The sequence below is a fragment of the Hippoglossus stenolepis genome, chromosome 6 (assembly GCF_022539355.2).
Source record: "Hippoglossus stenolepis isolate QCI-W04-F060 chromosome 6, HSTE1.2, whole genome shotgun sequence".
Taxonomy (NCBI): domain Eukaryota; kingdom Metazoa; phylum Chordata; class Actinopteri; order Pleuronectiformes; family Pleuronectidae; genus Hippoglossus; species Hippoglossus stenolepis.
The window spans coordinates 14,223,131-14,248,124 of NC_061488.1; the positions used below are offsets into that span (position 1 = coordinate 14,223,131).

Genomic DNA, 24,994 nt, shown 5'->3' on the forward strand with positions numbered 1-24,994 from the left:
CATCGTGGTTCACAGCAGAATAAACAGAGAAAATGATCTTTAACCTGAGTTTTAATGTTTATCTGATTTAATTTATGTCACAAACAAATGGTTGCAACACTTTCTGTATGCCTTTTCAAAATAAAAGCACTCCAGCGTTTCTGTTGATGGAATCCGTTCCCGTGTTTAAAAAGGGGTTATTATTGTGAAATATTTGCAAGAGCGGAAGATGCACGGCTTCATAATGTGTAGTACTGGTATTTATCTGAGTACAAGGGACTTCTTTCATGCAGGGTAATAATCATATTTGTGTACATATTCAAATCAAAGGCTATATGTACAAAAATTGTGCTGCAGTAGCAGCTCCATGTTGTGGAACTGAGAAGCTACATATTTTGCATTGTAAATATGAATTGATATTAATTTGAATATTGCGCATTGAATAGAAAAAGTTGCACAACTGCCCTTCTTTGTGTATATTTATTTCTTGTACATTCAGCCTTTAATGAAATGTAATGTAATGGTAGATCTCGGCTAAGTTTGGAATTAAAAAGTGATCTTGGGCTCGAAAAGGCTGGCGACCACTGCTCTACACAGTAAAAATTTTTTGACAGAAGTTCATTGCTCCATATTGTTTATGTGTTCAGATCGCCGTGAGTCATGACGGTCAGATCCAGTATCTGCCCGTCAGCTTGGAGCAACAGATAGTGAATCCTGAAGACCTGGAGGCCGCGGCCCAATCTGCTGTCACAGGTCGGCTCTCTAAAGGAACAGATGGCACGAGTCCTACACTAAACTATTAGACTCTTTGTATTTCAAACACCATGAATGTTGTTCTGCAAATCACATTTACCGAAGGAGGCTTCAAATTTAAAAACTATGAGCTGGTGACTCCCTCTCAATTAACTATTATCACTAGAGCCCAACTGATTTTTTTGGGGCCGATATTAGACAGTCAAGATTTGTAATACTGATATATAGGATCATATATATTTAACGAAAAATTGCCAATGTTTCTTAAGATTGAAGAAGTCATTGAGCTTTGATATTTTACAATTTAACTTTAATTGTAAACTTTATTATTAAAAGCTATAAATAAAAACAAAATACAAATACAACCAAATATAAAGATATTTAAAATAAACATAATTTGTTTATGTAAAATATAAACATAAATGTCCTGTATTGTCTAGTCTGTAAAATTGAATTCTTCCTCTCGACACATATCTGAAGTGTTTATAAATCAAACATAAATACCGATGTGAAAGGCTCATATTGGCCGATTTTTATCACCTATATGATTAATCGGTCGGGCTCTAATCATAATCTATCAGATAAAAATAAATCAGTTTAGATTTTACACTCAGATTAAATACTTCAAAAATTGATTGTTTCGACTATTTTCATGAATTTGAATTTAAAATCTTGCTGTTGATTAGTTGATGCACCGTCAAGGAGACAAGAACGCAGCTATTCGATATGATGTCATCACCTTCACTGATGAATAGACGGCTTCTTAAAACTACTTGGACTCAAACCTGCGTCGCCCAGGACCAGTACAAACCACTATGAGCTGACAAGTACCGTGCAGTGACCTCAACTTATTTATGCATTCAGCTGGCTGTGAACTAAAGCATCGTGTCCTCCACGGTATCATCTGCTCGGGGGTGTTTGCACTGTTTAGTAAGATCAACAGCTTTTTGTAAATTCAGATTATTGCACCCAGCGCTTCTAATTTAATCATAGGGGCTGTGCATTTAGAAGCGGGATTGTAATTATTAAAATGTATTTGTGTTCATGTGCCTCAACTGCTTCGATTTGCAAGACAATGTTATCAAAGAAAATGAAACGGCTTATATCGTGTGTTTGGAAATATACAGAGTATCCAAATGAACATTTTAGTTTTCAGATGGAGTAAATGGAAAGGGGAGCGTTTATTTTTGATCTGTAATAAGACATGTTGATTGCTAGAATGCCACAACCTCATGTTTACTGAATATGAACATGTACATACCTTTTACATTTGTCTTTTGTTCTGTAAAGAGCGATTTGATTTGGATTAGTGAATATGAAGTGTTTAATAAACTAAAAGCTGACACCAAATAAATCACTTTGTGTATATTCTCTGTATCCATAAATGCTCAGTGCTTACTTTATTGATTTCTTATATCTATTCCTATGTATTTGTATATACTGAATTACTGCAGCAGACATTTAAAAAGTTATTCAACCACAATCACTCGGCTGAGACACTTTTTTCAGGATCAGTTTATTCACCTCTTCAGTCATCATGCAACACGCTTTGTGGTTTTCTATTGCGACATGTTGGGCTAATGGAAAATGCATGCGCAACATTTTGCAATAGAACAGTAGATGATGCAATTTCATCAAATGCAATTCAATCGTAACCAACACAAATAAACATCATATAACAACTAAAATATACAACGTCCAAAATGTTCTTTAGAGTTAAAACATACTTAGTCGTGTACTTAAAGCAACTCTATGTAACCTTTACTGAGCAACAGCGCCCTCTGCAGCCAAATGTGTTGGTTAAATTCTGTTAGGCTTCGTGTCAGAGCAATTAAGTGGTTTTCATTTGGGGAAAAACATCAATCTGTTCACTGGAGCTTTGACTGTCCCACTCACCGAACTGAAACACAACTAAACTGGATATTTACCCATGATCCCCAGCTCCCTATTAGAGCTGCCGCTATAACAAAAACTCTGCTAAGAATTCTTCATATGTGAAAAGTTTCCTTTCTGAATACTGGAGATAAATGCAATAGTTTTTAAATGATCTACAGTTCAGCTTCAGCTCCCTCCAACCCGCTGCACCTGATTCTGTCAAAATACATTTGCAACAATCAGTCAGTTCCACACTTCTCACAGGAAATCGAACCCCCTCACTAAAGTTACATTGAGCAAGAATAGACGACCAGGCTGAGTTATGGGAATGAAAGAGGAACTGTTTCATCAACTAATTTTGAAACTGCTATTTTAAGGTGAAGAAAAATATGTGTGCATGTGTTTTGCTTTTATGAAACATGTCAGAAATGTTCTGCAACACATGTTGCACGTTTAAAAAAACACACAGCTGACCGAAGAACTCCACAGGCTTGAATACGAAAATAAGAGAATGAAAAAATGTAAATAAAACTGAATAAATACAAAAAGCAATTGAAAGTTAATCATCATAAATATTTGAGAATTAAAATGCACAACAGCTCAAACTCAACTCCAGCGATGATGATGATGATGATGATGATGATGATGATGATGTTGGGACCTCGGGATGGAGGATAAAAGTGTAACTGTTCAACCAAATAAACAAAATCTTAAAAACAATCAATAAATTCTTAAAATAAATTCTGAATTTGACAGGAAGCCAGTAAGGACACAGGCCAGTCCCTGAGCTGATGAAATGACCACTTCCTCATCTTCCCCTGGTGAGGAGGAGCCTCAGATCCTCTAAAAAAGAATGTCAAACCGTGCTGAGACTTGATAATTGCACTGAAGATGAAGTTTTCCTTCGTCTTTCTTCTTTTATTAGGTATGAAATAATTATAATACCAATTTTTGCACTTTGCAGTGTGTTAAGTGACATATTGATAAGAGATGTTTGTTTTCCAGATTTCCCTCATCTCAACGGGCAGGAGAGGATCAAGGAGTTTGAACCCATTCTGCTGAGACTCGAATTCCCTCTAATTTACAACAGTTACATCAAGTCCTGCTGCAGTCTCTACCCAGGCATTTGTTACCCGCTGCTGGACAGCACAGGGTACACCTACGAGCTGCTGAGAGGAAGAGTGACCAAAACAGAGGGGAACGGCTGGATCGAGTTCAAAATATCAAACGTTAGGTTAGAGGATGCAGGAAACTACAGATGCTTTGTGTCGGGAACCCCAAACCACATCTACAGCGACAAGTTTTTCGAGGTCACAGGTAGGATAAGTATTCCTACAATTTGCATTTTTGTGATGTTACAAATGTGTCTTATACAAAAGCCCCCAGTGTGCCCAATATTACAGTGTTACAGCTTCGCAAGATAAATGTTTGTTTGCAAAGTTGTATTTTATTGTTCCCCTCTCACCTCTTTGTAAAGGATTTAAACTCTGCTTCTCATCTTATATGATGTTCTTGCATTTTGCAGAATCCTCAATTCCCCACACTTCGTCTCAGCCTCCCCTGACAACAACCATCAAAACCCTCAGCACCTCCACATCACTCCGACCAGAATCCACCGGGCCCGTCCTCTCACAGGACAACGCCGACCGTCCCAGGTGGATTAACTCATTTCCTGTTTCATACTGGTTGTATAGTGTTTTCCGACTTAAGAAGAATAATATTTCATCTGAATTTCTGTGTCCCCCCTCACAGCATGCCCTGGAGTTTTAGCCTGCCCCTATTGGTCGTTGTGTCCATTACAGTGATGATTGTGATCACTTTGGTTATGGGTGTAGTTTGCTGCAGAGTGAAGGCAAAACCTGAAAAGCCAGGTTGGTTTCCTTAATACGTTCATTGATTCAGTGATTCAGTAAAAAAAAAAATATATATATATATATGAACCTGTTGTTTTTCTTTGCAGACAAATGTGGAGAAACTCTGTGTGAGTCACAGAAGCAAGATGCAACGGTAGGTGCTAAACAGGGAACATGCCACCTCATGTGACTCATGGTCACTTGTCTTTATGAGAAGAGTTCTTCCTCTACGCGGCACCGTCTCTTGACTAAGTTTGTCTCCTGCAGGAAATAAGTGGCGTCGTCTACACAACAGTGAACTTCACAGCTCATCAGAAATCCACAGAGGTGTACGCAAACGCGGACACTGAGACGGTGGAGTACTCCACACTGGCAATCCACCGGTGAATTCAGGGGAAAGTCTTTGATTTTAACTTGGGGCTGATTCTATACACGCCACTGTTTGTTTGTTTTTTACATAATCCCCCTGCCCCCTTCATGAATGGAGAATGAGGGGTCCACCAGCGCTTTTGGAGCTTGAACTGCACAAGGGACAAGATATCTTGAACTCTGCAGCTTTATTTGTCTCTTTGTACTTTTGTAATTTTCAGTTTCTTCGCAATTTCTCGCATGGAATAGCCTTCATTTCTAAGAACAAGAATAGACTGGCGAGTTTCACATGAAAGTTCTCTTTTTCTGGCCATTTTGAGAGTATAATCGAACCCACAAATGTGATGCTCCAGATACTCAACTAGTTCAAAGGAAGGCCAGTTTTATAGCTTCTCTCACCAGCAAAACAGTTTTCAGCTGTGCTAACATAATTGCACAAGGGTTTTCAAGGGTTTTCTAATCATCCATTAGTCTTCTAAGGCGATTAGCAAACACAATGTACCATTAGAACACTGGAGTGATAGTTGCTGGAAATGGGCCTCTATACACCTATGTAGATATTTCATTAAAAACCAGACGTTTCCACCTAGAATAGTCATTTACCACATTAACAATGTATGGAGTGTATTTCTGATTAATTTAATGTTATCTTCATTGAAAAAAACTGTGCTTTTCTTTGAAAAATAAGGAAATTTCTAAGTGACCCCAAACTTTTGAACGGTAGTGTACATGTTAAACCTCTGATCGACATCTTTAAATGTATACAACATGAGCTTTTGTGTAAATGATTGAAGGCCTAAAAAATGAAATGATAATGGAATTAAAGAAATGATCTCTCATGATAACAGCGCAAAAGGTTTGTGTGGATTCCTTGAGGTTTGATGCTTTTTAAATCTTCATGGTGAAATACCGTTGTTAGCTTGTGACATCTTATCTCTTCTCACAACACTTTGTTCTCATCAGCTTCTTCCGGATTATAGCCCAACCTTGCCCTCTGGTATTCTGCCGCTCGATTTTCTTTTCTTTACACAAAAACAGTCATTTTTCTATCATCCATATAAGGTCTGGTTTCTCTGAGGAGTGAGCCGACTGAACTTATTCTTATTCCTGTGACATTTCGGAGCAACACTGTACCACAAACCTCCTGTGACCGAAGATTTTAAATGTGAGCTTTGGTTTAGTCGCCATGGATACAGAGGAAAGCACACAGAAAGTTGTTGTTGCTTTAATCTTTTTTATTGCAAATGCGACATATACATTTACAGGAAATCCATCAGGTGTCTCATCTGATTACACAGACTTGGCCAGACCGATGTACTTGGATGGGGCATCAAAGACGGCGTAGTACTCCCTGATGAAGACGTCTCCCAGGATCCAGAGGTTAGAGCCACCCTGACCAAAGCCAGTGCTGCAACCATAGTAGCTCTGTGGTGAGATGGAAGGAAAAACAACATGTTATTCCATCAATCGTCATTATAGGGTTGAACAGTTTTCTGTTGCAGTCAGCGTTCAACTGACCTGAGAGACGTAGGCAGATGCGGAGATGGTGAAGGCCTTTCCATCGAGAGTGAAGGTGACATCAGGCATGCTCTGGATGTTCTGGCAGTTCACTGTAGCCTGTGAGAAGAACATCACACGCAGAGTTGAAGAGACCGTGCAGCAGAACAAGTTTTATTTATTGCTATTTTATAGTTTTCCAGCTGATGCAAGCAGTCAAGGTTCTGCTTAATTATTTTTATTAGAGAGTTTTGACGTCAGAGCGTTACATGTCTGTTTACTGTGGGTTCAGAAAAAAGGGAAAATCTCTGTCGATGGTGTGGTGTCATGGTGTGACTCACCTCTCCGTACTGGTTGGTTGAGGCTCCAACCCAGGAATTCATGTTGCTGATGTCACTGGATGGGCCAGCGATCAGGGAGGTGCCGGTGTCGATGATGGCCTGGCAGCCTCCGGAGCAGGCCACGGTCTGTCCATTGATGGTAACACTGTGAGAAGGAACAGCAGAAGGTGGATTACACTCAAGACAGAGCACATTTACATTTGCATGTGATAAGGGAATCATCCACTTTGCTCTGCGTCACTGATTTCCGATGCATTTCCTCCTACCTGTCCATCTTGATCTGCCAGTAGGTGGCAGAGGTCAGAGGGATCCAGCTGATTTGACCAGTGAAGTGGTTGGCATCGTAACCACCGAAGACCACCTCACTTCCCTGCTGACTTTTGCTGGGGAATTAAAAAAACAAACATGAATACATGAATTACATTTCTTGTTCCAAACTCGCACACCCAAACCAGAAGATTCCCGTCCTGTTTAAGCACCTGCTCAGGTAGACGGAGAACAGGGGCTGGGACACAAGGTTCTGACTGATCATGTTATCGAAGACGGGCACGACGTTGTCCGAAGCGATGGTCTGGAAGGCCAGACCCAGGATGCCATCAGCCTTCATGTGGGCCATGAAGGGAGCCTCTGTCTGGCTGATTCCAAACACCTGATTGGTCACAGTGAGGCCGCCCACCTGGACATAGAACACAGCTGTCAGTCACATCGGAACAGATCAGCGCGACACTCTTTGCCTGTTGGACGTCCTAATTATCTGTGCATTTTGTTCCCGAAGGTTTATTTACCTCAACAGTGTCAGTGGCCAGACGTCCAGTCATGCTGCCAGTGCCGTACTGGATGGACAGAGGCTGGCTGCCCCATTTGAAGGTGGAGGACTGCTGGGGGATGAATTTCTTGTGGTTGTCTGCAGAGGAACAACTGCTTTTTCAAAGTTTGCAAGCAACCTGGACCCTTTCTTGTGATGTAGTGAGTCACAGACTGAATTCATAAACTGTTACAGACCATAAAACCAGTGGTGAATGACGCATTTAGAACTTTTATTTTTAATTTTTTATCATTTAAATTGATCTAGTCAAAGTAGAGTTATTATTTCCATACACCCAGGACATTTGATCTGTGCACTGTGTGTATGAGATTCCATGTAATAAAACAATGTCAATTAAGAAACAAAAATTAAAACACTAAGCCACAAAGTAACTCGCGACTCGTTCTGTCAAAGAGAAAAGTGGTGAAATTAAAGGAAGAATAAAGAAGTGTGAAACAGGAGTGCCTCAAAATCCACGATTTTTAGAACAATTAAAAAAAAAAATCCAGTAAGTTGCATTTGACAACTATCTAAAAAGCATTGTCTATAAATTGGAAGCATTATTCGCTAATTCTAACCCACAGAAGGAGTATACTTGAACAACAACCTGGGTTGCAGTTGTAATCTCAGTGGTACTCACCACAGGCCTGGCTGGAGCAGTAGATGGAGGGGACCCACAGGTTGGAGGAGCCCGTGTCAAAGATGACGGTGAAGGACTGAGGAGGGGTGCCGATGGAGATCACACCATAGTAGGACAACTAGAGGGACAAGAGAAGACACATATCCAGGAAAATATAGTCAGTACGCAATGTAAACTGCCTGTAAAGTTTGCACTCGTGTTGGTGTCCTTCAGTCATAGGGTGACTGGCAGAAAAAGTGAAATGAATCAAATGTGCTCTTTCTTACGTCAGCATCATTAGTCATGGACTCAGTTCCACTCTGGATGAACTTGGCCATTGGGTTGTATGGGTGCTGTTTCCTGTACTCCTCCCATAGTCCTTTCTCCTGCAGGTCTTGCCTGGCAGTCTTCCCCTTGATCAGGGGGATCCTGCAAACAAAGTGTATAAAGAATCAGCAAAACTCACAGATGTCCAGCAGTTTACAGCTGGACACGTTAGACAATAAGCTCTACCCTCTACTTTGTGCAAGTTTGAAAGGCGTGAACGCTGAAAGCAAGATGGAGCACGATGGCCTTTAGAGTTTCCCTGAGGAATACCAGATGAAGAGATTGTCTTGTGACACTCGCAGCCTATTCAGGTGTAAAATGTCAGAGAAAAGAAAGTACAGGTAGGTTTTTCAAGCAGCCAAGTAAGACTTACCTATGGAGGCACTCGGAGAAAGCCACAAGGGCAGAGAGAACAATGAGCCACTTCATTATGTCGGTCTCTTTGCTGCTAGACTCAGAGGAGTGAAGTTCTAGTCGCACAGTTCAGCCCTTATATACAATGTATCAAGGTTGTTTCCAAAATGTCCTTTCCTCTTAACTCTATCAGCTGGAGATTAGAGCTATGTGATATGGTGATTAATGGCTTCTTATCTACCAGCAAATATCCCATTAAACAAACAGAAAATAGGAAAACACTGTAAAACTTGGAAATGTGGAACTTGCATGTTGTTTATATAATACGTGTACATTCAGGGATATCTCAACATCATGAAAACACTGGGGGAAAAGTTGAGAAAAACTAAATTGCTGAGAGAAACGTGACAAACAACTGATTGTTATTATCCGAAGTGTTTGTCAGATCGGGTGCAGTGTGCACTTAATGTGTTGATATGTAGCTCAGGAGATCTGATGTCTGCAGCTTTTGTTTATCACTGATATGAAATCTTTCCACAGGTTTCCAAAGGTGTGAGCTGTGTTGACTTGTGCAAAGTTTAACTGATAACAATACACAAAACAAAGACACAGAGGAGTGACTCGTAGTGTGAGCAAGAATTACAAAATGCTCCATGAATTCTTACAAAAATTTACTCCATTTCATTAGTTGTACTTTATTATTATTATTTCATATAATGTTTACAAAGTAAGTTTTACATAATTGATTTGATTTTTAAATAATTTATATTGGGTCTGTAGCCTTGGGTGGCATACGGTTTCATAAAATAGGTTTAAAATATTGACAGTAAAATTTGTCAAAGCACAATTTTGATTGTAAAAATTGTAACAAAACCACAAAGAAATGAATCAAATTATGTTCTCTAATAAAGTTTTAGGTTTTTAAGTAAAATGTACACACATGTAAAAAGTAAATACAGAAAAGGGACTTTCGTCTAACTTTATTGTTTTATATTACTAAATTATCTCAGTTAATCTATATGAGCAGCTCAATAAAAAACATTACATAATATTTGATGAGCTCATCATAGGTTTTTTATATAGGTTGCAAATCTAACTAAAAATTGCATGTAATTTTGTAAAAGTACCATATTTCCCTCTGAGATGTAACACAATAGTGAAGTATTCAGTAGTACTGAACCTATATACTCAAGTAAAGTATTTCACAGTTGTTTTTAAGTAAAGTTAATACATTACGTAAATGTATGAGCAAGAATATGATGATCATGACGATTTATCATATCATTTTCACTTTATATAAAATGGATTCACTTGTATCAATTGCATCATCTGAAAAGGTTTATTTCAAACCATCTTGTACAGAACATTCACACAGTTCACATCACTGCATTATTATTTACTCTATTGTTTTAGAGCTTTAGGAGCTTTTGAGCTCTTTATGTTCTCTCAACAATTATTTCAATGAAGACAAACGGAAACTTCTGCTGGAAAATGTTCTTGTGGAACAACCCTGTGACGGACATGTGCACTAATCAAATTTTTGGCCCGTGTCAGATGCCTTTGGTCATCAGTGTGGTCATATAGCAAGGTCATGAGCCTGCTGGTGGAAGTCAGAGCACATTATGACCTTTATCATAATCAGTCTACGATTAAAACCACTTGTTTTCTCCATCCCATTACACACGTTATCTTTAATGAAGCAACACGGAAAAAAACATCCACACGCACTACACGTTACATGACAATGTTCTTATTGTACCTTTATTGACAATTATATCTATACATTACTCTTCTGATAAATTAACACAAGATGAGCATGAAAACTAAACAGCAAATGTTATATGGTTTACAAACAATGAACTGTGTTTTCATTAAGGAAAACGTGTCTGAAATCAACTGTGGCTCTTGTTAGTTGCCTTGACGTCTCTTTTTGTGTGTTTGTTGTGTGCAGTAATAGAATATACAAACTATATATTATAGTGCATAGAGTACACAAATGAGGAATTACAGCCAGCGAAGATAAAATATATGTTTTTGATCCTCCGCCTCTTCACATCTTCACTCTGAGATGCTCTCTCTGCTGCGCCTCTCTTCATCTGAATGTGTGGCCGTCCATTAAAAGTCCATGTTTTTGAAGTCGTCAGTACATCTATACTTGCTATCAGCGTATCTGGTGCACACCAGGTGGGGGAGACAGGGGCAGGTGTGGTGTTGCCTTTTCCCCGGATACGGCACCTGAAAGTGGGGGCAAAGAAAATAATCTGACAGTTTAAATCCTTCTCCAAGTGACAGGTGGAGCTGCAGGTCTTTAAACGTCTGAATTCACAGATGGATGTGGTGCTAGCAGAACTAACTGTTGCCGTCGCCTGCGGATCAGAGTGATGTATGACTCTGATTACTGTCGAGTGGATCAATAGTCTCTGCATTTATCAGCAGCTTTTTCTAAAGCTCCACTCAACCTGCCAGCACTTGATATCATCTGAGTTTCCACTAACACAGAGATCAAGTGTGTGTGTGTGTGTGTGTGTAAATCAGCTTTCACAGTTACATTATGGGGACTTGTTTTCCTAATGGGGATAAAAAGCAAGTCCCCATGATGTTAATGGTAAAATTGTAAGGTGAAGGCATGTTTTAAGGTCAAGGTTAAGTTTAGGTTAAGGTTAAGGTTAGGTTTAGATTCCGATTAAGTTTAGGTTCAGGGTTAAGGTAGAAGTAATTGTGGTTAAGGTCTCCAGAAAATCGATGTCAGTCAATGTAATGTCCTCTGAAGTCATGGAGACACAACTGTGTGCGTGTGTGTGTGCGTGTGCGTGTGCGTGTGTGTGTGCGTGTGCGTGTGCGTGTGTATGTGAATCTGTTCAGATTAGTAACACAACATTTCTCCCCACCTTGTGGCTGATGGGATGGCACTCGTCCCCTCCACACCTCTCGGGACGCATATCCTCAGACCTCTCAGCCACAGACTGACGGCACAGCACAGACCGAACCCACACTGCACATCTCTGTCACAGGCCTGCAGCAAAGACGGAGACAGACAATGTTGCACAGGTACAGACAGAGAAGAATAAAGAGGCAGAGGGACAGAGAGGAGGGGGTGCTCTTTTTAAAGCCAGTGAGCCATGTTTTATTTTTGTTTACGCTAATAGTGATGGCCTCTCATGTTAGTACAGTGAAAGCCATTTTATTGATTGCCTGTCATTTCCCTAATCCATTTATAAATGAATATCAATCAGAGGACTGAGATAATTTCCCCTCGTTTGTCTAGGGAACTTGAAGCGGAGCAGGATGTGGTCTCTCATCATTCATGCGTAACCGGATTTTACAAAATCCTTCACCAAAGTGAGCTGTTCTGTTTGCATTACAATAACGTTCATGCTCATCTGAAAATATGAGAGAATCAACAGTAAAATGTTTTATTAAAATTCATCGTGGATTTTTTTTTGTGCAGATACATCACTTCCAATTTCGTAGACTGAAACAACTAGTCAGTTAATCAATCGGTCATTTTCCAACACAATCACTGATTGAACATAAGCTCAATGCATTTTACAGCACCTGCTTCACAAATGTAAAGACCTGCTGTTTTCTATGGTTTATATTGTCAAAAATTTAATATATGTGGGTTTTAAATTGTTGGTCAGACAAAACAAGCAATGTGAAGACATCGTCTGAGGGGCAGGAAACCTGTCATGTCATGAAACTATCATGTCTGTTACTCAATATCTTCATTATTTGATTACTTGTAAAAAATAATGATCAGACTATCCAATAATAAAGATAATTGTTAGTTAAAGCCATTATTACACAAGTAAGTAATTTAAATTTCAGTGTAAAAACACAGTATCATATTCAACTTTACAGAAAAGACAGAAAAACTCACCCCTGTGATGATGGCTCCTCTGGACCAGCTCAGAGACACCAGGAGGAGGGACAGCAGCACCGCCGTGAAGCCCATGACAGCAACAGGAGAACTGGGCTCTCGCAAGACCAGACAACAGCTGCTGTTACACACTCTCCTCCACCTCACTCTGGATCCACGACTCTCCAGTCAGTCATGAAGCTTCCCAGAACTCCTCAGAGGTGGGGTGGGGGAGCCACACTCTCCCTCTCTTTACCCAACTCCGACCCCCATGTCTGAGAGGGCAGGGAGGGCGTGAGATCTCCCCACGCCCCCTCCCTGTCTGTCTCCTCAGATGCTTCGTCATCTTGCTCCTCCGGATGATGGTTGATGGATGGTCACCGTAGCCCTCTCTACTTGTATATTATTTGCCTTTTACATCCTGTGAGGTTTATCAAAGTTTCCATGACTCGAATATTTCAAGCCCACACATATTATATGGAAACCTACTTCACAACTGAGGGCATTGATGTGCAAGTGAAATAAATCTGACATCTCTTTGTGAAAAAAGGAAAAACCCCGAGTTATTTCTCAATCTGGGGCAGAAGAAAGAAGAACACAATTTAACATTGCAGCCATTTATCAAGTTTACTGAAATTATCGCAGGCTGACTCATGGACCAGGCTGCAAATTAAAAAAAAAGTTATATGCTGGAAAGTGATATTCCTTATTCTATTAAAGGATATGTGTGCCAGTACTGCCATGTACAGCTGTTGTCACCCTTAGCTGTATCACCTGTTATTCCACACTGAGAGAATAAAGCATCTAAGGCCACAAACTAGTCTGCTTTGTCACAGAAGCTATTCTGTAACTTCTGTAGGGTGTATGATGTTAAAGATGCTTTTAGTGCATATCGTAGAAATAAATGTAAACCTTAAAATTTGTTACTTTTCTGTCCAGATGATGCCAGATGGGGTCATTTTGAATTCAAGAAAACTTGGTTTGCTTCCAGGTCTAAAGTAAATCCATTATTATACATTTATTAGAAAACCAATAAATAACACTGCTAAAGTTTTAATATTTGAGGAACCTGCCTTAACAGCTTTCTGACATTACTTATTAAGCCATGTTGTCACTAAATGGAAAACAAAACATGAACAATGAGTCCCGATATATATATGAATTATGGAAGCCATTATACAGGGTATGGCAGGATGATGATACATTGACTCTGAGTCTGATTTATATTTGAGGTTGGATTTGTCTCATCTGCAGATTTACTGTGGTGGTAAAGTGGCCATATGTAAAAAGTAATGGGTGTTTTTTTAGTGTTTATGGTAACCTGCTTTCATACAGGATAAAATATTCATTATGTGTGTGTGTGTGTGAAAAAGATATCTTGCCAGATGCGTAAACCTGCACCTGTGTGTGTGTTTGCCTACGTGCATGCTCGGACAGTGATGGGCAGCAGGCTGTCAGCGGAGGCGGCCGGGCTCTGCTGATTTAAGCAGTGGGAAAAGAAATATGAGTGTAAGAAGAGGGGAGGAAGAGAGAGATGAATTAGAGAGGAGGGGGCTGCGTACCCCATGAGTTAGTCAGTGGGACATTACCCTGCTGCTGCACAGGTGATGGATTCCTCCAATGCAGTGGCCACATAATTACATTCAGCCTTTTCTGCCCTGTCAGCAGGAGCGGTGAAGCTTCACTGTCTTGGGACAGGCAGTAGAAATCCTGCAGGGACGTGAGCCAACTGGTGGAGGCCTGCAGCCAACTTTTAAATAAAACACATTTCCCGAAATACATCATAAAAGTTCTCTGATGTATACTCATTGTATTAACACCATATTTTATGAACAATAAAGAAAATTCATTGGTAAAATTTTGATTGCATTGGTCAAAGTTTAAAGTGTCCATCAATCAATCAATCAATCAAATTTGATTTGTATAGCCCATATTCACAAATCACAATTTGTCTCATTGGGCTTTAACAAGGTGTGACATCCTCTGCCCTTAACCCTCAGCAAGAGTAAGGAAAAACTCCTAAAAAAACCTTTTAACAGGGTAAAAAGAAGGTAGAAACCTCAGAGAGAGCCACATGTGAGGGATCCCTCTCCCAGGACGGACAGAAGTGCAATGGATGTCAAGTGTAAAGTAGAACATCATCAAGATAAAGGTTTTAGCAGCATTGATAAGGGTAAACATTTTGAATCATGCTGAATTGTTTCTGAATTACATTGTTATGATTGGGATGGTGGGGACAAAGGTTTATTTTTGTTTCTATGCATGATTTCATTTCTTAGTGAAAAGACATGAGTGCACTTCTATCTGTCTGTCTGTCTGTCTGTCTGTCTGTCTATCTATCTATCTATCTATCTATCTATCTATCTATCGTCTCCTTTTGCTCCGTCTTGTTTAAACTCGCTTTAAATCGCGGTCAGTGCAGTTTGCTCCTCGTAGGGACCCGTAGAGCACGTGACGGTCACCTGACTGTAGCCGGAAGTTGTGAAGAAGCGGTAGTCAGCCACAACAACAAATCTGTTGTCGGAACTTGTTGGTTTCTGAAGTTGCTGCCTGTGTTAATGATGGAGTCGACCCTGGAGCAGCACCTGGATGATACGTAAGTGAAGACCAGCCCGTGTGTGAGGTCGTGTGTGAGATGTTTGGATGTTAAACACGACTTTTCTCTCCTTGTTTCGTGTGTTGTGTTGTGTGTGTCTGTGTGGGTGTGGCAGCATGAAGAACCCTGCAGTTGTCGGTGTGCTCTGCACGGACCAACAAGGACACAACCTGGGCTGTAAGTTAACACTGAGTTAGATACTGGTTCTGTGAGAGCTCTGAAATGTCTTCACACCAAACTGACCTCGGACCGAACGAGGAGTCAAATCCTATGTCAGCTGAGTTTAAACAAACTGTGTTGGCTGCTGTCAAATCAGCCAAAGTAAAGTATAAACACTTTTTGCTTTGGTGGATGAAGTACTTAGATATTTTACTTAGATATTTACTCTTGTACGAGTAATACTCAGCAAAAATTATATAAGCATCATGAATGTCGGTCAGTCGATATCAATTCTTAGCACGATAAATGTCACGTTATTATTTCTTTTAAATGTTAAAAAATTTAGATAAATCATTATATCCATATATTTTGTATATAATATATGTATGTTCATCTTTTGTTATATTACTATTTATTAAAATTATATTGTGATATTGTTTTATTGCCCAGTCCTAGCTTCAGATAGAGTTAATTCATATGCACATTTAAAAAACAACTGGTGCTGACCATACATGCTTTACAGTCACTGCACATGGATTAGCAATAGAATAATATGCAAATAAAGGAACAGGAAGTGCAATGATAAAGCAGAAATCAAGTCAACAGAAATTTGAGATTCAAGAGAAAAATCTAAAACACAATAAAATGCTTTGAAAAGAATGACACTTGGCAGAGGGCATAACTCTGCCGAGGCCAATTAATCCTGCACATGGTTGTCCAGCGCTGATAGTAAAAATATACAAGGAAAGGTGAAGTTGTGATTTATTTGTCCTAAAACTTGAGCAAATACAGTGAAAAAAATCCTGGATCTGCATCTTAATCAAGTTGTTCTCAAACTATCCGCTTCAACGATCCCTTAACCTGCACAATCTAAACCAAAGACCCCCATTTGACAAGATTTTTGCTCTTTAATGTTTTATTACATGAAGAACTTGAAGCGTGGTCAGTCAGTCATTAGGATGAAGATATATTGAAAATAGATGATACCCCTTTTTGCCAGAGTCCCCCTGCAACTCCTCAAGGACCCTTGTGGGTCCCTGGACCCCACTTTGAGAACCCCTGCCTAATCCACATCCAGACAAACATTTAATGGGGTCTTCTCAGGCCCAGGCCCCATCCCCCCTACATGTTTGGTGGAAATCAGTTTAGTAATTTTTGTGTAATCCTGCTCACAAATAAGCTAACAGACCAACATGGGTGAAAACATAACCTACTTGCTACAGGTAATAATATAAAAACAACTAAGAGTGAACATTGCCAAAATCATGGGGCAACCTAAGAAACCGCAAGATAAAAAGGGTCAATCTTTATGTTTTACTAAAAACTGTTAATGGTTTAAGTAAATTATTTGAAGTAAAACTGCAGGATGTCTCATTTCAGAATAATTTATATTATCTTAATAGATTTAAATAATCAATAAAGTCTGAACTTAATCTAAAATGATTCGTCATACTAAATTTGTGGAGTATAGTTGTCTAATCTAAATCTGTAAAGAAACTTGTAACTAAAATCAAATGTAGATGTGGGAAATATACATTTTTTTACCACTGAATTGCTACAAAGGAGAAGTGAAAGGTAGCAGAGTAAGTGAGTAAATGTACTTATTTATGTTCCACTACTTGTGTTCTACACATTAATAACACAAACAACTGACTGATTATGTTTCTTTATACAACCGTGAGTTATCGTTAGTATAAATAGTATTTGAGATATTGGAAAAGCAGATCATAGATCATTTTATGTTCACACTTTTGTTGAAGCTTTTACGAGTCTCAAAACATCAAATTCACTCATCGAGCAGCACAACACTTCATTTGTCCTGCATAACTAACATATCAAAAGTAAATGCACCTAATAACCAGATCACTGCAGCCATTAAACTGAAAATCACTCTACCACTAAGAAAGACGCTATTTCTCAGTTAAACTTAAATTTAGAAACCCAGGCAGACAGGGGGAACAGATAAAGCCTGGCTCTGTCTAAAGGTAACAAAACCCGAAATACAGCATCTCTGAAATTAACACTAATTTTATTGTTGTTTTATCTCAGCAAACATGTTGATTTGACTTCTCAAGTGTTAAACACAGCTTGTAACTTCTAAGTGCAACAGACAGAAATTGTAAATGACATGGTGAAGTTAAATAGAAAATGTTTATGCTTGATGTGTCTTCAGTATTGCCCACTGACATTCCTTTAATTTTCACAATCGCCAGGCCGCGGCTCGCTGTCTGATGAACATGGCGGTGTTGTGTCAGTTCTGGCCAAACAAGCTGCAGCTCTCTCCAGAGACCCAACAGACGCTCCGACTGTGTGCCTGGAGTCTGAGTCAGGGTGAGCACTGACACCACCTTTTCTCTTTTATTGGACCTGGTCTCCTTTTTGTCAGCTTCCATGAATCGACAATTTTTTTCTTTGGCGGTTTTGATGAATACCTGTCAAGCTCTGTAAATCTGGAAGAAGCCGCTGAAAATGATGCAGAATCAAAGATGGAACATCTCTGCTCGAAAGTCTTGGCTCAGGAGTGTTTTCTCATTTGTGTGGTTGTGCTGCCACCCTCTGGACGCTGTAAAACATCAAGTTGCACTTGTATGAGTGACTTCAACAATACTTAATACTTAACAACAAATGATAATGAGTAAGAAGTCATACTAAACGTTTGACCTTATATCGATTTATTCTACTTGTGTCAACAAGGTGTAGATCAATGAGCATTAATATGAATGAAAATAAATGATCAGGTCAGATATTAAGTCTCAGCTGGTGGCGTTAAGCTGTTCTGATTATTAATGATTAAATACCATTACACATTACTCAACTAATACATTGTTTAAGTGTTGGTGTGATCTCTATTAGAAATTAAAGGCTAATGTTCAAATCATTTACATTCACACTAATCTTACCATATATTCACTTTTTGTTCTGTTTTTTCTGTAGAAACATTCTGGTGAGGAGTCATGGGACCATCACAGTCGCGGTTCACAAGATAGCATCCTGAAGACAGCGGTGCCCGCTGAGGGGGATTATTGTAAAGAAATGTACATGTTAACAAACTAACAAACAAACATCTGAATGAGCTCAGAGAAAGAGAAGTTCCTCATTGATCTGCTGTGTTTGCTGTATTCAAACCAGAGTGTTTGCTAATGTTCTAACAGCTACGGAAAACTGGAGCGTGAATTACCTGTTTTATTCTTTAATAAAAAATGAACACACCAATCTGGTGGTAATATTATATAATTGATGCTGTGAGCGGAACAGGTCCTATGTGATGTAACGTGTGTGTGCACATCCATGTCCTCCAGTCCAAGTCAGTCATGCAGAGAATAACAACTCTTAATAAACTTTAACTTGACTTTGTGCTGCCCTCTTTGTTAAGTATTTATTATTTTCTCCTTTGCTCAGTGTTTCGCGGTTAACCAAACATTGTCTTTGGCAGCTGTGCATCATTCATCCTAGACCTGACAAGACAGGATTTACAGTTTGCAATCATTAATGCAGCCATGAAGCAATGCATGACGCAGAGATGTCGCATGTATTGCCTGTATGGGAGCGTGTGCGGACAAGTAAAGGGGCAGCACCACTTCTGGACGCAGGTATATTACGATCAGAGTGTGTTTGTCAGCACTCTGCCTCCTGCCCGCCTCAGCACACACACACACTGCTTCGAACCGCAGAGGCTGACAGCAGAGCGCATCTCGGTGGCGCACCAGAGGGACGTCTGCGGTGGCACCTGGTGTTTAGACCGCAGAGCTCTCTTATCTCCCTCTCTCTCTCTCTCTCTCTCTCTCTCTCTCTCTCTCCCTCTCTCTCTCTCTCCCCCTCCTGTGCCCTCAGATGAGGTTCATTGCTTCTCATCAGTCACGTGGTTTTCCTCAGTGAAAGCTCCTTTGCCTTCCTGCGGCTCCTCGGCTCAGCCCAGCGATGTTGAGGCTGAGATGTAAGATGCAACTCCAGAGGGGCCCGCTAGTATAGAGGCAAAGTTATGGCACGGCCGTCCTCGGAGGAAAAGGTCCTGCAGCAGCTCCTCTCTGCCAAAAAGTCCATCACCGGCGACGCGCACGCATTTCTGGGACGCACCACACCGGAGCGAGAAGCCCCCACATTACGCACCAAATTAAACTAATTGAATTCTGGGGACAGAAGCGAGTCGAGGGTAGAAGGAGAATTCAGGTAACTTTCCCAATTTTATCCACATACATGTCTGTGTATTATTTAGTTTTTTCATCTTTATTTGCTTTCAACTAATGGAACAAATGAAACAGTCCAGATATGTAGATACAGCCTAGAATCTAAGATAATTGAACTAAGAATTTATATTTACAATTTAATTTAATGAACTATTTTTCCTCGCAAAACTTTTCTCTGCAAAAAAAAAAACAATTGTTTGTTGTTCTCTGCCCCCACCCCCTACATTGCGCAGGTTTGTGGCTCTTTTTTTTTGTCCGATGGCAGCTGGATGACACCTTGTTTAAAATTCTCCGCTGATTTTCTCCCATTTCCCCCCCAGCAGCATTTGACTGGAGTTGAGTGAGGGGCTGCGATGCAACAGGCCTGAGTGAAGAGGAGATCACCTCTGGATCACAGCCTGCCACAGTAAGACCTCTCTGTTTTCTCCTCACAGTCATACGGTGTTGTGTGGACTAAGCCAAAAAGCTCTCAGCTGAACACTCTGCATTTAAGAGCCTGTAATCTCACAATTCCTCAGGACTGATGTCTGGATTTTCTCAGAACAAAATGTAGAAGTGAGGCTTAAGCTGTCTTGGAGGAAACAGTCAGACAGACAGACGATGCAGGAGAACGTAGCAAGAAAAAGTTACTTGGAAAAAAACACAGGTATTTTCAGTCAGAAATGTGGAAATGCCGGTCCAGTTTGAGAAGAAATCTCCCAGTGAGAAATATTTCAGCTATCAATGCATAATCGTCTAAGAGCCTTTTATTAACTGAGGTAACTGAGGTTTGGTAACACGCAAAAAATGTCACGATATTTTCCTGTTTCTTAAATGATCATTAACCTTTTAACTTTGACAATAGGCAACTCCTCTGAGCCCAGCGACGCTTTTCAAAAAGTAGCCATGTGAGTTAACACTTGTTCATCTCTGATGATCAGGTAGAGATTCTGAATGGGCTTTTATTTAATTTTTTTTATCTCCAGTCATCACCGTGAGTGGAACACATATATTTGTCTGCAAGCTAATGGGAGTTTAGAAAATCCTTTCATTCCACAACTGTAAAACAGCAGAGGGAGATGAATGGGAGTGATGCTGAGGTTGGCTTTAATCTGCCTTTAATCTTTAAGTGAATTTCAACTTGAAAGTTTCCCAATTGTTTATTTTGCTGAACAGTTTCCAGCCACAGTTTGCTGTCGGGCCTCATCTCCCAATCGTCGCTTCTGCATTCCACCTGTTTTCAGTGAACACTGTTAAGTCTCCGCCTTCTTTATGTGCAGACTCCAACTTTCACTCTGCAACTCTTAGATTTTAGCTCATAGGATTTTCAGTTAGGAAAGGCATTTCAACCTGTTCAGGTAATTCAGCTCAGACCTCGTGTTGCTTCACGTTTCTCTCCTGCTAATTCAGTTCATATTCAGCTGTTTGAAACATGTCTGTGCAGATGTTCTGTCAACTCTTGCCTTCAAGCTGACGTATGCATTTAGTGAGGTGTCGTTTAATGCTCTCTTTGATAGGTCCTTTCAAAGCACTGGCATGCAGTCGAACCACAAACTCTTCTTCAGTTAGCATTTATTGACAAAGGGACACTTAACTAAAACAGGAAGTGTCACAGCAGGACTAACATGACACTCTAAACCTGAGGAGCAGGGTGGTTGAGGTTTCCTAATGCACAGCTGTGGAAGGTATTCTGATGGGGGTATTCTCCTGCTTTCTGGACCAACAGCATTTTCCATGCTTATAGATTGCAGGAGCTTGTAGATAGGCCATTTGATAGTTATCTTTTTAACAATCCACCAGATGTGTCTGTGTGTGTGACGGGTCACCCTGAGAAAGAAATATTCAGTGCAGCTATTACAACTTGGCTGAACTTCTTGTTGACTTTCCGTCACAGACGAGCATGTTTTAACCATGAGCTCTGCTTGTCACAGTTATCATAGTAAATGAAAAGAGAGTGGGAGGAAGAAGAGTGCGACACTCTGTCTCTGTGCTGCACGTGTTGAGTCAAACTGCTGACCGGAGCATTATTTTTGCATCCCAGTGCAGGGGCTGGATTCTCTGACGCCTGCATTTGTTCATTAAATATGTCAACAGGTCGTGTCATTTGCAAATGTAATTATCGCTCATAACCTGAACCGATGTCCATGAAATTTTGCTGAGGGGTTGGGGTATTTAAATTTTATAACAGATCCCAATAAACGTATGTGACATTCCAGTTTAAAAAGCAATGGGGACACATAAACACACAATAAACTGTGACAATGCCAGCAATTATAAGTGAGGTATTTCCTTCAAAAAGTAAGAAAACATTGAGGTTGAAGTACCAGTGCTTTACAGCTTGGTGACAATTAAAGATTCATTTTCTGTGACAAAATTGGTAAAACTTACAGCTGTTTATTTTCAATAGCAGTGCGGCACTAATAAAATGCCTGGACTCTGAAGGATCCAGGCTCTGAGCATGGTCTATAGTTTGACACCATCAACTATATTTAATTTTGAAATTTCAAGTACAGAATATTCATGTCTAGTATCCACGTTATTGTCTGGTGAGTGTAACTTTACAGTGTGTCTCTGCTTTCAGGTTTCAGAGATTGAGGTTTTGTTGTTTCAGTTTTTCTGTGTTCTCTTCTTTTTGCAGGTGCTAAGCTAATCTTGATGCAGCCATAGTTCCAAGTGCCCTTCCTCCAACCTGAAGATGACACTTAGAGAATAGGAGTTCTGACTTTATTCTTCACCTCTGCAGCCTGCAGGCAGTACGACCAAAACTGTAAAACAGGTAACCACACAAGCTGATTCAATCAAAATTATCTGTTTCATTCCTTTCCTACACATTTGAATAAGCTGCCAATGCTATTCTAAATCTATATCCTGCTGGAGGAAACATACATTATGCTAACTCTAAGATTTACTCAGCTAAATCTGTAGCATTTTTTAAATTGTTGCTGAGATTGTGCAACTTTGAGGAATAGTTCACCTGAAACTGTTTTGTATAAGATGATCACCACATAGACTGTGTATAAAGATGGACGACATGACAGCTCCTCAAAAGTGAAGCCGATTGCCACCTGGTGGCTGGCTGCAGTATAGGTCTATATCCAGCCTCCTCAATGTTAACGGATGGCACATTGACAAAATGAATCGGTAAAAGTACAAGTCAAATACATTTTTCTCAAAGATGATTTTAGGTAGTTCAAACCACACTGACATATGTTCAAGTGTTCATTTTTCTGCCAAGTTTGGTTTTAATGAATTATTTGATGCTATAAAAATGGGGTGAATACTTCATGATTGACAGCTGAGACTGACTTGTGATTGGTCGAGCGCATGTATCGATGGGGCCTTGCTACCGTGGCTCATCCCCAGATCCCTACTGCGCAGACTCTGTTCCACATACAGTACAGTCCAAGGTTTGTCTTCGTCAAGGAAAACAGAACCTCTATTATTCGTAGTCATTTCTGATACAATAACTTTTTATTCTGCAGAGACAACAAATGCAAACGTTTACTTTAGATAAATAGTAAGAGGTAAGAATGATGTCTGTGCTGTTTTGGCGGCTAAATCCATAACATGATGACCCTGATATCCCAAACTTAGTGCCAATAGTTTCAACGACTGGACGCCAGAGAGACGAGGCTGAGGCCTCACTGTGACGGACATTTAGCAGAAAACATTCAGCATATTTTCTCCACTCAGGTGATGTGCCGGAGTCTTAATGGCAATGAAAACCTTGTGTGCATGCATTGGCATGCATTTTTTTAAATTCATCAAGTTTCAAGCGGTCTTTTTTAGTGTGTTTATTTCTCCTGTTCATATTTAAATGACAGTGGAAATACAATTTCTCCATCAGCGCTGTTCAGGCTTCTCCAAGATACTTTATGCTGTGAATGAAACTCTTCTGTGCAGAATGAAGTCAAAATGAAATTACCACCAGAACAAAGCGAAGCAGTGATACCATGCTCTGGGAATAAGTGAAAAACGTTGTCTTTCATTATTTCACAATAGAATTTGTTTATCATTGGTCTCGTATCAGAGACTAGAGCTCTAGTTTTCTGTTGTGTAGCCTCTGTTTGGCAGGTTTTAGCCTCACACACCTGTACCCGAAACTGTTGTTAAATTAACAACTCACGAGTGCTTTTAGGGAGTTTCTCAAAATTTGGAACAAATAGCCTCATGAACACAAGGATGGACTGATTTGGTGGTCAAAGGTCAAAGGTCTGCGTGACTTCACAAAACCCGGGGTTTGTCATTATTCAAGAACTCACAGGCTAATAATGTTTAACATGAATGCATAACTGTCTTAAGTTTATTTTAACATAGTTATACTACATGTTATACTAATCGTTTCATATTTAATTTGGGTGGTTTTGCTGTCTGCCCTGTGACCTGCATTCTTTTCTATGGCTGTCTGTCTTCCTCTCCTTTCAACCATGCATACTGTAGATATTGTAGATACAACAATCTGTTGACTGGTATAAGTGTGGAAGGGAGGGTGTGGCAATCCGGGCAAAGAGAGTGAACTTCTGCATTCCTTACATTCCCTCAGTGATGGCAGCTTATGGGAAGCAAAGGTTTATTTTTCTGGGCATGTGTCTTAAATCGTTCATTCACTTCTCCCTCTTTAATGGTAGTTCTTTTGTGTAATAAGGAGTAAATTGAAATTGTATACACTTAAGAATCATCATTCATAATAAGGTGTAATGTTGTGTCTAATCTTTTGCATCCACAATGTCATTCCAATGCATTGTGGGATAACAAAAAAGTTGTGTAATGCATTGTTGTTGTTTTTTTTATGTTCCACTGTTTTATTCTCTGTACATGGCAGACAAATATAAATATAGTGTACGATGGGGGTGATGACGGACAGGGACTCTTTTGTTAGCTTTTTTTATAAACAGATTATATATGAATGTTTGGTTATCCCCTCTAATTTGAAGGACAAAAATGGAATTTAAATGGGAAATATTCTTTTGACAGTTGATATTTTCTGAAAAACTAAAACCTGAATTTTTAATTCAATCCACATACGATTTTACCTGCTTTGATATTACGGCAAATAAAACGATAGCTGTATTGAACTAAATGTTGCTACATGGTAAATGGTTTAGCTCTAAGCATTTATATGCGTGTATAAATGAGGGTTACTTTTAAAGCTAGTTTTAAAACTTGTGGTTTTTCGGCTTTACTCTGACTGAAAGAAACGTTAGCTGTCGAGCTAGAGCCAAATGTTCTGGTCTTGCCTCTAATGTTGAGATGTGAAGATCTATCACTCTGACATCCGTCTGTCGAAGGATTAGCTAAAGAGCCAGTTTGAATGAGCCTGATGCAGCAGATAAAATCAATATTCTTCCCTATAATTTACAGGTGCTATGCTCAGGTTTGTCAGTAGAGGAGACACCGGACAATTAGCCTTTACCAACTAAAGCCAAAGCTCCGTGTTTCTTTTCT

The 24,994-nt window shown here is 39.7% G+C and overlaps 5 protein-coding genes across 6 annotated transcripts in view; 3 read left to right on the forward strand and 2 right to left on the reverse strand.

The window, feature by feature from the left end:
* The first annotated feature begins 3,436 nt into the window (after positions 1 to 3,436).
* On the forward strand, positions 3,437 to 5,144 carry LOC118111604. Its single transcript, XM_035160319.2, has 6 exons — positions 3,437 to 3,532; positions 3,613 to 3,924; positions 4,133 to 4,262; positions 4,360 to 4,478; positions 4,568 to 4,614; positions 4,728 to 5,144. The coding sequence occupies exons 1-6, from the start codon at positions 3,499 to 3,501 to the stop codon at positions 4,845 to 4,847; spliced, it is 762 nt and encodes a 253-aa protein (XP_035016210.2). The 5' UTR covers positions 3,437 to 3,498; the 3' UTR covers positions 4,848 to 5,144.
* A 902-nt stretch (positions 5,145 to 6,046) lies between these two features.
* LOC118111603 (pepsin A) lies at positions 6,047 to 8,886 on the reverse strand. Its single transcript, XM_035160318.2, has 9 exons — positions 8,792 to 8,886; positions 8,379 to 8,520; positions 8,113 to 8,230; positions 7,453 to 7,571; positions 7,147 to 7,343; positions 6,934 to 7,050; positions 6,668 to 6,812; positions 6,348 to 6,446; positions 6,047 to 6,254 (listed from the first exon to the last, which is right to left on the reverse strand). The coding sequence occupies exons 1-9, from the start codon at positions 8,845 to 8,847 to the stop codon at positions 6,120 to 6,122; spliced, it is 1,128 nt and encodes a 375-aa protein (XP_035016209.1). The 5' UTR covers positions 8,848 to 8,886; the 3' UTR covers positions 6,047 to 6,119.
* Positions 8,887 to 10,320: 1,434 nt separating this feature from the next.
* On the reverse strand, positions 10,321 to 12,857 carry prok1 (prokineticin 1). Its single transcript, XM_035159704.2, is given in 4 exon segments — positions 10,321 to 11,007; positions 11,661 to 11,686; positions 11,689 to 11,785; positions 12,653 to 12,857. Coding segments are annotated over 4 exon segments (318 nt in total). The 5' UTR covers positions 12,728 to 12,857; the 3' UTR covers positions 10,321 to 10,887.
* Positions 12,858 to 15,074: 2,217 nt separating this feature from the next.
* On the forward strand, positions 15,075 to 18,740 carry lamtor5 (late endosomal/lysosomal adaptor, MAPK and MTOR activator 5). Its single transcript, XM_035159005.1, has 4 exons — positions 15,075 to 15,227; positions 15,343 to 15,404; positions 17,600 to 17,717; positions 18,321 to 18,740. The coding sequence occupies exons 1-4, from the start codon at positions 15,190 to 15,192 to the stop codon at positions 18,379 to 18,381; spliced, it is 279 nt and encodes a 92-aa protein (XP_035014896.1). The 5' UTR covers positions 15,075 to 15,189; the 3' UTR covers positions 18,382 to 18,740.
* A 471-nt stretch (positions 18,741 to 19,211) lies between these two features.
* slc16a4 (solute carrier family 16 member 4) overlaps positions 19,212 to 24,994 on the forward strand; it is a 30,291-nt gene continuing 24,508 nt past the window's right edge. Inside the window, exons 1-3 of one of the 2 annotated variants that reach the window (XM_035159004.2) lie at positions 19,212 to 19,553; positions 19,891 to 19,976; positions 22,188 to 22,325. The gene's annotated coding sequence lies outside the window, so the exon portion shown is untranslated. The remainder of the gene's footprint in view (positions 19,554 to 19,890; positions 19,977 to 22,187; positions 22,326 to 24,994) is intronic. The other variant, XM_035159002.2, reaches the window with a different exon arrangement.